General features: G+C 40.4%; 2 protein-coding genes across 3 annotated transcripts; one reads left to right on the top strand and one right to left on the bottom strand.

Moving 5' to 3' along the window:
- Positions 1–364: 364 nt before the first annotated feature.
- Positions 365–5,881, top strand: LOC139771154 (uncharacterized). The gene is made up of 3 exons (XM_071703700.1): positions 365–750; positions 2,198–4,541; positions 4,925–5,881. Exons 1-3 carry the CDS (start codon positions 547–549, stop codon positions 5,071–5,073), a joined length of 2,697 nt encoding a protein of 898 aa, XP_071559801.1. The 5' UTR covers positions 365–546; the 3' UTR covers positions 5,074–5,881.
- Positions 4,624–13,921, bottom strand: Prp39 (pre-mRNA processing factor 39). 2 transcript variants are annotated; one of them, XM_071703697.1, is made up of 13 exons: positions 13,763–13,921; positions 13,451–13,575; positions 12,554–12,763; positions 11,933–12,451; positions 11,658–11,832; positions 11,332–11,579; positions 11,021–11,146; positions 10,060–10,208; positions 9,409–9,814; positions 8,891–9,055; positions 8,280–8,666; positions 7,896–8,182; positions 4,624–7,591 (listed from the first exon to the last, which is right to left on the bottom strand). In XM_071703697.1, the coding sequence occupies exons 1-13, from the start codon at positions 13,809–13,811 to the stop codon at positions 7,300–7,302; spliced, it is 3,138 nt and encodes a 1,045-aa protein (XP_071559798.1). In that variant the 5' UTR covers positions 13,812–13,921; the 3' UTR covers positions 4,624–7,299. The 2 variants fall into 2 exon arrangements, with proteins under 2 accessions (XP_071559798.1, XP_071559799.1); XM_071703698.1 differs by having other exon boundaries at positions 11,942–12,451.
- Positions 13,922–14,202: the final 281 nt, after the last annotated feature.

Raw genomic sequence — 14,202 nt, 5'->3', positions numbered from 1 at the left:
TGCATGGAAAATTGGTTTGGAAAGGAAGAAGGAAAAAAAAAGAATACACATTGTGTTCTTTTCTCTCTTTCATCTCTTTAAAGCACATTTGTATGCAATAGGTGACGCAAGAACATGCAAGTTGAAGCAAACGGATTTATTCCAATCACTCTGTCATCGTTGTTATATATATACAATGTAGAAAAAAATCTGCTCCTGTCAGGTACACCTTCTGCACCTCCTTCTCTCCCCCTTTCTCTCTTTCTCTCCACAGGGCCCGATCGTCCGTCTCCTTCTGTCTCCTTCCGAGCGCTTGGGAGTTGGAACTGTTGGAAGGGTAATCCAGGGTAATCTCGCACAGCTGAGAGGAGTGAGAGAGGGACAGACTCGTGGAATTGGCGGCGCCGCGCGCCAGTCGCCAGTCAGTAGTCAGTCGCTGTCATCGCTGACAGTCCGTGGACCGTCGGTGACAGTATTGTTTGGATAGTCTCGATCCGTCATTCGAAAGGTACAGCGCGGTCGATCCGGAGCTGAGAGTCCGAGCGCGACGACGCGCGTCCTCGCAAAATGGCAGAACGAAGCCGCGCGGGTTACCTCGCGCTCCTTTATTTCGCCTGCCTACTCGCCCAGGCGGTGCGCTCGAACCCGGTGAACATCCCCCTGAGCCGAGTGTCCTCGCGGCTGTTGGAGAAGGCGTGGAGGGCCCTGAACGACCATTCGCCGACGCATCACCTGTACGCGCACGGCAATCTGATAAACGCGCAGGAATTGGTGAGTCCGCGCGACGCGACGTCGCGGAACTTCCACGGGGAAATCGAGGAAATTCCGATTGCGCGACCCTCGCAGCGCTTTTGTTTTACTTTCGACGCAGCCGTGTGGCTACTGTGGCCGCCACAGTCGATGAGCCAATCCCCCTTTGTTTGGTGACGATTGTTATTAGCAGCGAAAATGACTTTGCTTGCAGATATGCGTCGCAAAAGCTGCACGTAGCGTCGAGGGGTAAAGGATAATTTTATCGGTGGAGGGAGAGAAGACGAGATTTCTATCTATAATAAAAATACTGAGTCAGATTATTCTTTGTTTGCCATTGTTTGCCTTTGTTGATGTGACGAGAATTAAATTGTAAATTAAGTTAAATTGCTTAATCGTTATTATCAATGTTGTGAAAATTAAATTGTAAATATCACGGGCGATATACATTGACCAAGATATTAGCTTATGCTATCATTAATATGAAAGACCATAATTGCATAAATTTGTTTTCCTTAAAAATAATTATTTGACAATATTTTGAGCAATATTATGAAGAAATCTAATAAGATTCTAAAAGTATAAAGGTTCCTTTTGTCTCTTACTGCAATAAAGAATGAGTTATACGTATAGAATGCTGGATTCTATTTATAGATAATCTTTTTTTTCACGGCATGAGAAATATAAACAGCTAGAGGTATCAAGGATCGAGGGCGTCAGGTGATTGCATGATTGCAATGATTTTTTTTTATTCGTTTTCCTGGAAAGACACGTTTGATGAATGTTTTCTTTAACAATTACGACGCCGTTTCTGAGATCCTAAAGATAAAGATGTTATTTGCCGGATTCTTTCAAGAGTGCTGCAGTGTTGTGCGGTGACGTTCAGTTGATGTAGATAATTGGTAAATAATTGGTAATAGTTACGTAGTTATTAGTCAGAAGTGAAAAAGTTTGTTTTATTTAAAGTTAAATCAAAATGTAACTGTTCTGGATCCTTGTATACCTACCGTTTTATCTCCTTGAGGGTGATGTTTAAATGAAACTTTCTTCAAAAAACGTGGATAAGATAACATTTAATTTTATTTTTAATCACACGACGTATCAACATTGTAAACTGTAATGTACTGTGCTAATGCGTGTCAAGGTGTATATATTTCTGTGCGTGTGTTCGGCAATGATAAACCGAGATAATAATGTTCTGGGTTATCGGGCCAAGTTGGTACTCAGGCCAAGCTGTACTCGGCCGAACGGAACGTGGGAGATGTTACTGCGCAGCAGATTTCTGTTTTTAAGCATAAATATTATCCAGTTTCATGTTTCGCAACAGCGAAATAATCGCTGCAATGGCTGGAATTATAAACGAGGCTTATTGTTTCGATCGATAACGATTATATCAATAAGCCTGATTAACCGTAAGACGATTTACATTTAATTCCTCGTGTAAATAACTCCGTTATTATTATTGCAGGAGGAGCCGCCTTACAAAGTATACAAATTCACGTATGACCTGAGTCCAATATGCGGAACGGAGTCTTGTCCCAGAGAGGCCTGTACTATCGACGTAAAGCAAGACGAGCGCGGCGACATAGAGACGCTGAATGATTCCATTCAATGCATGTATTTCTATCCAGCCGATGCGCAAAATGACATGTCGCAGGAGCAGCAGAGTTATCAGGAGCAGGAGGACTCTCAGGTCACTCAGGAGAACTTGGCCGAACAGGTGAACAACAATCGAAGCGTGGAATTGGATCATGAGATCCAGGAGACCGGCGACGAGAACGTCAGACCGTTCATCGCCATGCGCGCTTCCGGCAACTACTGTCCAGGTTGTCCGTACGAACTGAATCCGAATCTGCCGGGTCTCCTCTCCTTCGGCGAGCAAGCGTTGAGATCGATGGACGAGCAGACCGCGAGCGATTACAAGCACAAGTTAATGAGCATTGTGAGGGTCACCCGCTCAGTACCGGTCTCGTCTAACGTGATAGAGTACCAGTTGCTGCTGCTGATAGGCGAGTCCGAATGTCTGAAGAATGCCCTGGAGCAAGAGCAGGAATGTCAGCTGCGAACGACCGTTCCGACCAGGTTGTGCCTGGTCACGTTCGAGCAACGACCGTGGCAACAGACGTCTCTCAGAATTACCAAGAACAATTGTACGGATCCCGAAAACACGTCCAGCGCCAACAGCCAGCCGCAGAGAGTTTCAAATTTGGAGAGCGAATCCTTGGTGACGGTCAAGTACGATGAAGGAAAACCGTCTGGCACCGAGATGGCCGACGTCTATGAAAGCTTGAAGGAAATGTTGGACAATTACACCCACGCGCCATCGATGCCCTCGAAGGGGCCCGAGGAAGCGGAGATGACGGAATCCGCTGTCGTAAAGGTAATGTTGAACAAGAGTCAGGACGACGAGAAGATTTCAGGCTTTACGGATAAGGCGAAGGAGTTCAGAGAATTCTTGGAAGGCTTTGATCTGCCTGTCAAGATGGAAGATGCTACAGCTGACACAGCTGGAGCTATGAAAGAAGTCAAAGAAGAGAAATTTCAGCGAAAGAAGGTGGAGGATTTCAAGCTCGAAAAGGTGAACAATAAAGAGGACGTTAATAACAGGCAGAAACGATCGCAGCGCTTGGTCGGTGCTCCCGCGACAACGTCCATAGACGATCCTGAGATCAAATTGTACGCTGATAAAGCGCTGCGCAAAATTTCTGCGGAATCGGACAGTGCGAACGAGCCGCTCATAGTGGAGATCACCGAGGCGAGCGTCCAAGTGGTCGCCGGTAAACTTTACAAGATCAAAGCCAAGCTGGGCACTAGTGATTGCCCAAAGGGCACCAAGGACAACTGCCAGTTGCAGGCAGGAAGCGACGTAAAAGAGTGTCTGATAAAGGTGTGGTCGCGACCGTGGATCGATCAGGATTCGCCCGAAATAACGGTGGAATGTCCCCCGTCAGAAAGTAAGAGGAGGAAACGGTCCCTGCGCGGCGCTAATTACAACAAGAATATGATGCAGATCGTAGAAGAAATGAGGATCGAGCGACTGTTCAACAAATTCGCGGAAACCTACAATCGGGCGTATTCCACGCCGGAGGAGAGAAATTCGCGACTTCAGATATTCCGCGAGAATCTCCACATCATAGACCTGCTACAGGAGACCGAGCAGGGAACCGGTCGCTACGGCATAAACATGTTCGCCGACATGTCGCGCGAGGAGTTCCGAAAGCGTTATCTCGGTTTGCGACCGGACCTGCGATCGGAGAACGAGATTCCTCTGCGTAAAGCCGAGATCCCGGACGTCGCTGTACCACCCAGCTTCGACTGGCGAAAGAAGGGCGTCGTGACTCCGGTGAAGGATCAGGGCGGCTGCGGTTCGTGCTGGGCTTTCTCAGTGACGGGCAACGTCGAGGGCCAATACGCGATCAAGCACGGTCAGCTGCTGTCGCTGTCCGAGCAGGAGCTGGTGGACTGTGACGATCTCGACGACGGCTGTGGCGGCGGCTTGCCGGACAACGCGTACAGGGCCATTGAGAAACTGGGCGGTCTCGAGCTGGAGTCCGACTATCCGTACGAGGCGGAGGACGAGAAGTGCCATTTCAAGAGCAATCTGGCCAAGGTACAGTTGAACTCCGCTGTCAACGTTACGTCGAACGAGACGCAAATGGCGCAATGGCTGGTGGAAAATGGTCCAATCTCCATCGGCATTAACGCTAACGCCATGCAGTTCTACGTCGGCGGCGTCTCGCATCCCTTCAAATTCCTGTGCAATCCCAATAATCTGGATCACGGCGTGCTGATCGTCGGATATGGCACAAGCAGTACGTATCACGCTGAAATAATTTTGAACAAGCGATTGAAAATAGATAGAAAGTATATATGAATAGGAAAAACACGGCAAAAGAAAGCAGAACTTACGTTGTATTTTCTTTTCCACAAAGATTCGGAGAAATTAATTTTAATCATCGCTCTTGATGATTGTGGTTTTACAACTTAATAATCTTATATTTTTATACCTACTGTTAATAAGTACACATATAATCCAATAATCAAGAATACGTATTTCACTAATTGTAAGGATCAACATTCTTTTTAAGACGTGCTACATTTTTAACTTATATCTCTTCGAAGATTTACAAGTAGCGTTAAACGATTATTCAGAGCGATAATAAAAACGATATTACATTCAATATTCTCTTTTCAGGCTATCCGCTTTTCCACAGAAAGCTACCGTATTGGATCGTCAAGAACAGCTGGGGAAAATCTTGGGGTGAACAGGGATACTATAGAGTTTACCGCGGGGATGGTACTTGCGGACTTAACACGATGGCCTCGAGCGCCGTGGTTATTTAATGCTGATACTACGTAAATAAGTTTTTCATGACAATTAACTTATAATCGTTCCGAACGAAGTTATACACTATACATGCATATAGAGATATCCTTTTCTACTAATTAATGTCGATTTTTAAAACTAAATCCATTCGTTTGCCACATATTTGACGAACGCGACCTCATTATCAATCTACACTATGTATTATAGTATCCACTCGATATGATATTCAGTTTAATTGTGCAAGTATCTGGCAAACGTATGAATCATCTGGAGCCAACTAAGTATATATTGTGCTGATCGAAGCTAAGTTTAATTCTTTGCATATCTATACCGGGATAAAAACGATGTAATCGTTTACGACAATCCTATGAGTTTGTTGAAAAGTTCAAAACTACATTATATATAGTAATTAGCTAATGTTTCGCAAGTCTCTTTATAAAATAATATAGATAATACATAAATATTTAAAGTGTGTTAAAATGTGCAATGATGTTGAAACTACAGCAATAGAAGATGTTAAATGTTAACTTCGCTAAATTTTAATTGCGTGTGTAAAAATCAGTAAGTAAAAAGTGAAAGTGTAACCCTCCCGCCCCGAGACGCTTTTATATTTTACAGTTTTTAAGTTTGTTGTAGACCGTCAGCATTTTTTAAAAAGTTTTACAACGAATTTCTGACTTTGCGTAGGTCCTGAAGAGTAGTTTTATATGCAATTTATTAACTTGAACAAAGAGCGAAAAAAATAATTTATAAGAAAGTAAACGAAACAAGGAAATAAATAGGAGTTCGATTTTTATTGAACGCAATAAAGATAACTATGCGAAACCATGTCAATTTAATATACCTGGAATTTTTAACATAGATAAATATATTCAAAACCTAAATTGATGTCGTTAAAATCCTTATAATAATATGTGTGTTGAAAATATTGAGAAACGTATCTAACAAAAACAAGTTAATAAAAATTAATAAAATTTTGTTCTCTTGACGTAACTATGTTGAATTGCAAAATTTATATGAAACAGGAATGATTAAAGTTATTTAATTTCACAGTTTTAATTGTGTCTAATTTTAATTATAAGTTGTTAAAGTTGTATACTGGTATATATTAGAAGAGAGAGAGAGAGAGAACGAAATACTCAACATCGGAATAATCGTAAACTTATAAAAGCAATTGTTATTTTATTGTTTCAAATAATCAAAAAGCATTTATTTTTATATTGAATTTTTCATTAAATCGCGTTGCGATACTTACCGAATATCATCGAAATGTAATCGTATATTCTACGTGTCAAATCTTCAACAAATCTTCAATAAAAAGAAATCATAGGTTCGAAGTAATACAGAATACTTATTTCAACATTAACGAAGGACATTTCTTAATATCCTTTGCTGAACAGAACTTGTTTAAAAAAGTAATTCTAAAGTGGAGCGAACAAATTTAACAAGGAATATAAAGGATTACAATATGCGACGATCACGATTTCTTCAAGAAAAGTAGGTAAGTCTGTCGATTTATATAAATCGACAATGACATATACAAATTTGGATGTGCTATATATCATAATATATCCAACATGATGTAGTGTGTCGTAACACAGCACATTTCTTAAACTTCATGTAACTTCGTTGATATTATGCAATAGTTTCGAAATCTATAATTTATTAAGAATTATGGATGTAATCTGTGAAATCCATTTCTTCACATTTAATGCTATAAAGCCGCAACGCTTTGAAGTTATGTGAACACACAAAGAGAAAGATTCTAGGAAAACTGTACACCAGTAGCAGGAATTTTACTCATTCATTTTCTCAGTGAATTATTTTATACCTTTAGCTGGCATTTTTTAAATATATTTTTCCTGATATAAAATATTCCAGTAAGAATGGATTTGAATTGTTTCTAAAATAAAAACTGCAATAGAATTATTAGTCGATTATTAATATTTTTTTAGTGCAACATAAAATAGCAATATAAACGAGTGCCAGGAGTAAAGTTCTGTGTTAATGATATACAGTTTATTCAATACATACAGTAAATATCCATGCAAGGTATCAATTGCTGATTTATATATAGAGAGAAACGCTTGGCATATAAGCTCTCACATGTCAAGATACCAAGATACTTAAACAATTAATAATTCTTTCGTCTGCTTCGAAATCGGTAGAATAAAACGCTAGAGAATGTACAGTAGGACACATTTAATGGTATGATAGTCTTAGAGGCGATTATGTGACCGATATTAATAATAATTGTAAGATCCCCACTGATTATAAGGTCCGTAAGCCTGTGGGCCGCCTTGTCCATACTGCCAATTTTGGTAGTTAGCATAATTGGGATCTGATGGAGGTGGGTATTGTTGGTAACCTTGTTGATAACCACCCTGATTGCCGTACTGCCCGCCCTGAAACTGCTGTGGCGACTGATAAGGCCCGCTTGGACCACTGCTGTACTGGTATGAAGACTGCGAGCCCACGGACGGTGATGGTGGCACATTTGATTGATCGGCTTTCTTCTTTGGAGGCGAAGAATCACTGTAACAACATCATACACGGCATTATAAGATAATTTTCTATCGCAAGCAATTTCAATATATGTCTATAAGCTCCATAAACATAAATATATGATATATTTGTCAATTTCAATTAGATAGAAACTATATATTAATTATATTTAGCAATATTTGTTTCACACATTAACCAACGCGTTTGTTGAACTTGTATATTCTATTAAAATATTTTAATCATATTTAATATGTGAGGCAATACAACGTTAAAATCACTTATGTTACTTTGTAAAACTAATTATCTTCATTTTAGATTTTCTATAAATACTTACGTTTTGTTGTCGTCACCCTTCGTCTTTTTCCTCTCTTTCGCTTGCTTGATGCATTTCTGGAACTGTTCGTGAGCCTTCAACACTTGCCGGATGTCGGGGCTGAAGTCTTCCAGGAATTCTACTTTGCGTTGCGCAAAAAGCACTCTCTGCTCAAGATCTGCGTGTTCTCTTTCTATGAACATGTCCATGTAGCCTACTATTTCTTGAGTGTCAACTGGCGTTCGTTGCATTGCCAAATCTATTAATTGCAGGTATAGCCTGGGATTGTCTTTATCTTTATCTGTGGCCTATATAAAAAAAATGTAATGCATGTGTTAATTTCGCCGAACACAAATCGTCATAATACGTAGTTGAGATCAAAATTAATTTTGTATTTAAACGTACCTTCATCAATACTTTAATTGCCCGCTCAACATCATCCTTGACTTTACACAGGAATCGCGCGTATTTTACAGCAATATTATTAGCGATCGTCCTGTTCTTGCTATTACTAATGTAATTCTCATATAAGGTACACGCCTTCTCCAAGTCTCCACGGCGGCGTTCTAAGTTTATTCGTCGATATGCTACTTGTAGCATATTTGGTAATACGTTATCAATATTCTCTAATATGGCGGCAGCTTTCTCGAAGTTATCCTGACCCTCCTCAAAGATGGCCCATTGCAAATGCAAGTTTGGTTTTTTTGGATGATGTACCATACAAGCCCTCGAATATACATCTCGGATCTTTTCTGTGTTATCTCCCTTCAGCGATTCCAAATAACGCACAAACTACGCGAATAAAAAAACAAAAATACTTATATTATACCACATGATTTTTAATTATACACTTATCAAATTGTAATATAATATAAAATATTATTAGATATTTTATAAATATTATTCAAAATAAAATGTGATACATAGGTGATTTTTAATTATATGTTTGAAATAGTGACAAGAGAGAATCAGCTTCTATGTAATAATAATATATTAAGATTGACACATTTACTTACTCGCATCCAAAATTCATCATAAAGTGCACAAGCTATAAGACACCTCTCGAATAAAATGATTATTCGATTCTGATCCTTTTGTTCAATCTCGAAATCTAGGTACTCCTTCCAGTTTTTCAACTGACACCGTTCCAATGGTTTTACATGGAAATATGGTCTCTTTATCTGTTAATTATACATCATACAGTTAGACCAATTTGCTCTAGACTGTAAACTAATTTGAATTTTGTTTCAATGTGAGATTAATTAATGCATCCAAATCTTTTAATTTGAAATATACTTTTCTACTTACAACATAAAACATTGTAAAAGATTGACTTCTGTACTACAACGAATCCACATTTACTGCGCGATTAGGTAGAGCTACGGTGAGGGATCGAAATGAGTGAGAACTTTTTTTTTCATTTACAGCAGTGAAACATTTCAACGTATTGAAATTAAGAAGTCTCATTTTTGCTAGTAATAATTTAAAGCGTGATCATAATGAACATATATAATTATAATCAAATGTCATGTACCCCTTCCTCATACGACCATCTCGCTGCCACCGCATTGACGTTCGCTTTGTGCATTTTACGCCTGCTGCTAATGATCTTCTCACGGATGGCACGGGTCTCCTCGTCAGTGGATGGTACCTCGTGGGGTGGCGGTTCTTCACCGGGCGGTGCGTCATCAGCAGCGGATGCCGCGGTGGCGTCATCTGATTTGAGTAGGGCCTTTACTTCGGCGCGTAGCGCGAGGAAGTCGTCCACACTTAGGATACGATTCGGCAAGTTGGATGATACGAATTCTTGGAAGGCTTCGAAGTGGGAGGTGTAACCAAGAGTAGGTGTCGACAGTAAACGATCGTACAGTGCTGTCACCCTGCTTAAGCGTTTTGCTTCTGACTCCCACTTAATGTAGCTCTCCCAGAGACGATCTGATCTGTTTTTACATTAAATTGTTTTACATTATATTATTGTATTATTATATTATATTTGTTCAATCCACGCTAATTGTTTATCAAAGTAAATCTTTATCAGCATACTAATCAGCTATGTTATATATTAACAGTTAAACTACTAAAGAAATAAATTGACTTTATTAAATCACTTTTCTGTCGACAAGTACATAGGAGCAACACCATATAAAGAAATACTATAAAAACTAGAAAGATCTAGATTCGTTACCTGAACTCAAGCCCGCAAGCTTGTATGGCTCGTTCGTACTGCTCACGGAGCTTGTCTTCATCTTTGTCGTAAACGGTTTTACAGTGGTTGATGTAATGGAGCCAGAGATCGACGCTTAGCGAAATAGCTTTCAGACCTTGGTCGAACACCTGCGGTAACGGATTCGTGGATCGTATTTAGAACAGTTTACAACTGGGTTGGGCTTATCGGCGGGTAGATCTTATACCTATTTTGCTTTTAGCTTTCGTTAAGCATTACGGTCTTTTTTTTTTTTTTTTTTAGCAACGTATACTCACATATCGTACGCGTACTGTAAATAAAGAGATTTAATTAACACAGAGATTGCAGAGCATTGTGCATTCACCTTAAGAGTCAGGGAGTGTTCCGATCTGGGCGCCACAGTCTCTTCCGCCACTCTTTCTTGCTCCCACTCTGGCACGTGCACGTGTCCTAAGTCTTTGTCTCTGACTTTGACTTAACACCCAACCCGACATATCTTACTTACATAAAGTAAGAGCGCATATATCTTATGCTTAAGTTTTACAATACTTTCTGTAGTAAGCTATGTGTACAAATGCTTACAGTAAATATAACACAGTTTTCTTTCTTTCTATCGCGATAAAGGCGCTTCGGAAACAACTAGCCATCTCGCTCGACTTACGTATCGTACGATAGAGTACTTGATGTATTCGATATATCGGTAAGATAGTAAAATATGTAATATAGCATTTTTGTAGATATCGCAGGATATTAATTAAATAAGTAACTATTTTGTAAACGAAGAAAGTCGAATAGGTGCCGCAAGACGTGCTATGCTGTTGGAAGGGAAAACCATATTTATGTGCGTGCACACTGCCCACGCGTCTTCCTAACTCGAGCTATTTTCATTAGATTGCGTTAATTATAATGATATCATATAATGAGAGATAGCCTAACGAACATAATATACGATCGGACTCACCGTTTGGACATTTTCGGGGTTGCCCTTCTTCTTCTCGTAATCGGCGAACTTTCTCCAGTAACCGTAGCAATATGGATAACGCTCCAAGAATTTGGTGTAAGCTTCGCGCGCAGCCTCCGCATCGTTCTGTGACAAAAACGACCAAAAATCGAATATTACTTCTAATTCATTAAAAAATGTCTGTACGTCTCAAATATGATGTCTTAAATTGGTTGAATATTTTCAATTAAATATTAAGGATAATTAAGAATGACTAACACAGACTGAATTTCAAGATAAAGTATAAAAACTTGAATAATTTTTTTACTTACTTCTTGATCCACGTATTGTAAGAGATATGTCCATCCCGTGAAATCAGATGGATCTTCATTAACGGCTTTCCAATATTTTTCTAGTTCGGGCAACGTTTTCTTTTTCGGCGATGCTGGCTTGATCTCTTGCTTATCTCCCACCTCCGCATCGCTCGACAAGGCGACCTTCTTTGCTGGTGCCTCGTCATTGTTCTCAGACGTCGGAGAACTGGGATCATATTCTCCTTCCGCGTTCAATTTACGTTTGGCTAAAAGTACAAGGAACATGTAAGAGGGTCAGTTTTAGACTGTAAAATTTTATAGAACAGTGTAAGAAATGCACTTACTTCCGGCTTCCGCTTTGGTTTTCTTCTCCGGTGTTTTGTTCAACTTCGCTGCACTTTTTTTCTTTTTGTCACTGTCCGGTGGCAATTCATCTTCGGACACGGATTCGGTTTCACCTAGGTCTGCTGGAGCAGCAACCGGCAGCTCTTCGTCGGAAACTGCTTCGGTCTCTGGTTCCTGTACATTTAAAGTTATTTATAGTATCAAGTTACGAATTAATTATTATACAGAATGCAGGGAGAATATTAACTATGTATATCAAAGATGTGAAACTAACGCTTCTGACCTTGGCGGCGGCTTCAGTCGGTAATTCATCCTCCGACACAGCTTCCGTATCAGGCTCGGTCTTTTTTGTGTCTTCTTCTTCTTCGTCATTTATGTATTCCTGCACGACTTCGTTTTCAGCTTCAGCTTCAGTTATTTCTATACGCGGCAGAGAATCACTCTGCAACTCTTCCATATCTGGCTCTTCCACCTTACCCATCACTGTCTCGACATCCTCAGACATTTCTTGCTGCAAATCGTCAATTTCCATAACCTGGATCCTGGTAGCGGTGTGCGCGGACATGTCCTCTGAATCTACCTCCTCCGCTTCTAAAATCTCTTGTGTCATCGTACTGCCATCTTCATTAATAACTTCTTGAAAGTCTATCAGCACGCGTTGCTGATTTGAATCGTCATTGCTGACATCCTGACCTTCCATCTCGATGTCCTCGCGTTCAGCCAGTATCTCTACCTTGTCCATGCTACTGTCTTCCATAATTATGCCCTCTGATCTTATTATATTGGAATGCCGCTAAAAAAATAAACCGAGTTTTAAATACAACACGATACAAAGTGGTAAAATAGTAGTGGTCTATTTCCCTAGATTAAACATGAAGAAAGCGATATTATTTACCATATCTTCTTCATCCTGCTCCATTTCTTCGCCTTCTTGATTCACATTTATTTCATGTATATTAGCATCTTCAGAGTCCTCCAATTCCAAGTGCAACATAGGAGTGTCTTCCTCGCTGCGCTGCTCGACAATAACGTCCGCTAGACGCTGAACTCCGTTCTCAGGCATACTTTCCATCATGCCTTCTTCCAACGTAGATGTAGTTTCTTCCTGTAATTAATTTAGTTACTTAAAAATTAATGTTTCCATATTATCTAAACTGTTTCCATATTATCTCCTAATTATGCAAATATCGTTATCATTTACATACATTAGTTGCTTTCCATTTACACTCAAGTGATCCGAGTCACTCAGTTATGTGAGTATTTTATACTCAGGTAAGATATGTCGTTTTGTATTTACCTGCTTATTTTGGTGATAAAGCTATCGCATAATAATACAGATGCATAGCCTCCCTTTTAATGTGAGTCTATTAGATTCATTAAAGCACATGGTCTCGATTGTGGATAAAAACTCAGTTGAATCTCACTTGCCAGCATGCAAAAAGAACGTGCATTCAACTGAGTTATGACGTCACAAGTGAGAATTATCTGAGTTTTATGTAAATGGAAAGCAACTATTATATGACATAAAGGATATTATTACAATTCAATATTTTAAAGTTGTATAAACATTATTATTTCATGCTGTCGTTGTTCTAACAAAATATATCTGATCGATGGATTGTTTGCTCCTCTTTGGATTGCAACACCAAATATTTACATTAAAGAAAAGTAAACAAAAGATCTAGCTGACGCTTCGCAATTTCGTTTGTCTTATCGCCAGACGATGAAAAGATCGTATCAGTCGCCGATGACGTTAATCTATGCAACCGGTTTCGAAAGGTCTGACCCTTACCTCAACCTCCTCGATCTCATGGATCTTCCTCGGGGAGCGCGTCGCCCGGGCGAGGAGCTTCTTCACCGGCGATTTCTTGGCCACGACCGCTGTCTTTCGGGTCCGACCCGACCTGGTGCGTCTCACTGAAAGAAATAATGAAATACTCGTAATGCTCCAAGCTGCGCCGAGACGCCGTCTCGTCGAAATGGCGGTCTCGTGGGCTGGGCGGCCGCGCCGGGCGGCACGTCCTTGGTGACGCGCGGTTTCTCGGCAACGACCCGACGATCGATCAGGGGTGATCGACACGTTTCTCGGAGCTTCGTTCTTTACCTGGCTCGGCCAGCTCGACCTCGGCCTCGTCACCGCTCGCTGAAGACATCGTGCTCTCGGTAAAATCTTCGGAATGTGAAGCGCAGAACCGCGGACGGATAATGGCGCAATGGCGGCGCAACACTTCGAAACAGGGTTGCCAATCGCAGAACCACGCAAAACACGCAGTTTCGTCAAAATCGGAGCAATTAATACACGTGCGCTCGTCCTGCCCGCTTTCAAAATCGCAAACATCGGCATCGCGAGACCTGCATTACCGGCGATCAATAGTAGACTACGTACCCGGTGTCTTTAAAATAAAAAGATCAATATTTTTTGCTAACGCAATTTGCAGTTTTACTATCTTCTACAAAAAAAATATTAAAAATACTTCTATAAAAAAGTTGAATCTTAAAGAGATTCGATTTGCCAAATTAACGTTGAATGGGAAGAAGACAAGC

The sequence above is a fragment of the Temnothorax nylanderi genome, unplaced genomic scaffold (assembly GCF_030848795.1).
Source record: "Temnothorax nylanderi isolate EJ_2023f unplaced genomic scaffold, tnyl_v1.0 TNYL_tig0036_pilon, whole genome shotgun sequence".
In the NCBI taxonomy this organism is placed as follows: domain Eukaryota; kingdom Metazoa; phylum Arthropoda; class Insecta; order Hymenoptera; family Formicidae; genus Temnothorax; species Temnothorax nylanderi.
The sequence above is the reverse complement of the archived record's forward strand: the minus strand, read 5'-3'. Positions and strand labels throughout refer to the sequence as shown.

Bases quoted from the DNA above. Each gene is read 5' to 3' on its own strand.
- LOC139771154 (XM_071703700.1), top strand. From the start codon at position 547: ATGGCAGAACGAAGCCGCGCGGGTTACCTCGCGCTCCTTTATTTCGCC. The intron at 751-2,197 runs GTGAGTCCGCGC...TTATTATTGCAG, and splicing joins TGATAAACGCGCAGGAATTG to GAGGAGCCGCCTTACAAAGT. The intron at 4,542-4,924 runs GTACGTATCACG...TTCTCTTTTCAG, and splicing joins CGTCGGATATGGCACAAGCA to GCTATCCGCTTTTCCACAGA.
- Prp39 (XM_071703697.1), bottom strand. From the start codon at position 13,811: ATGTCTTCAGCGAGCGGTGACGAGGCCGAGGTCGAGCTGGCCGAGCCA. The intron at 12,452-12,553 runs GTAAATAATATC...TTATTTTTTTAG, and splicing joins AGCAGGATGAAGAAGATATG to CGGCATTCCAATATAATAAG. The intron at 11,580-11,657 runs GTAAGTGCATTT...TTGTACTTTTAG, and splicing joins AACCAAAGCGGAAGCCGGAA to CCAAACGTAAATTGAACGCG.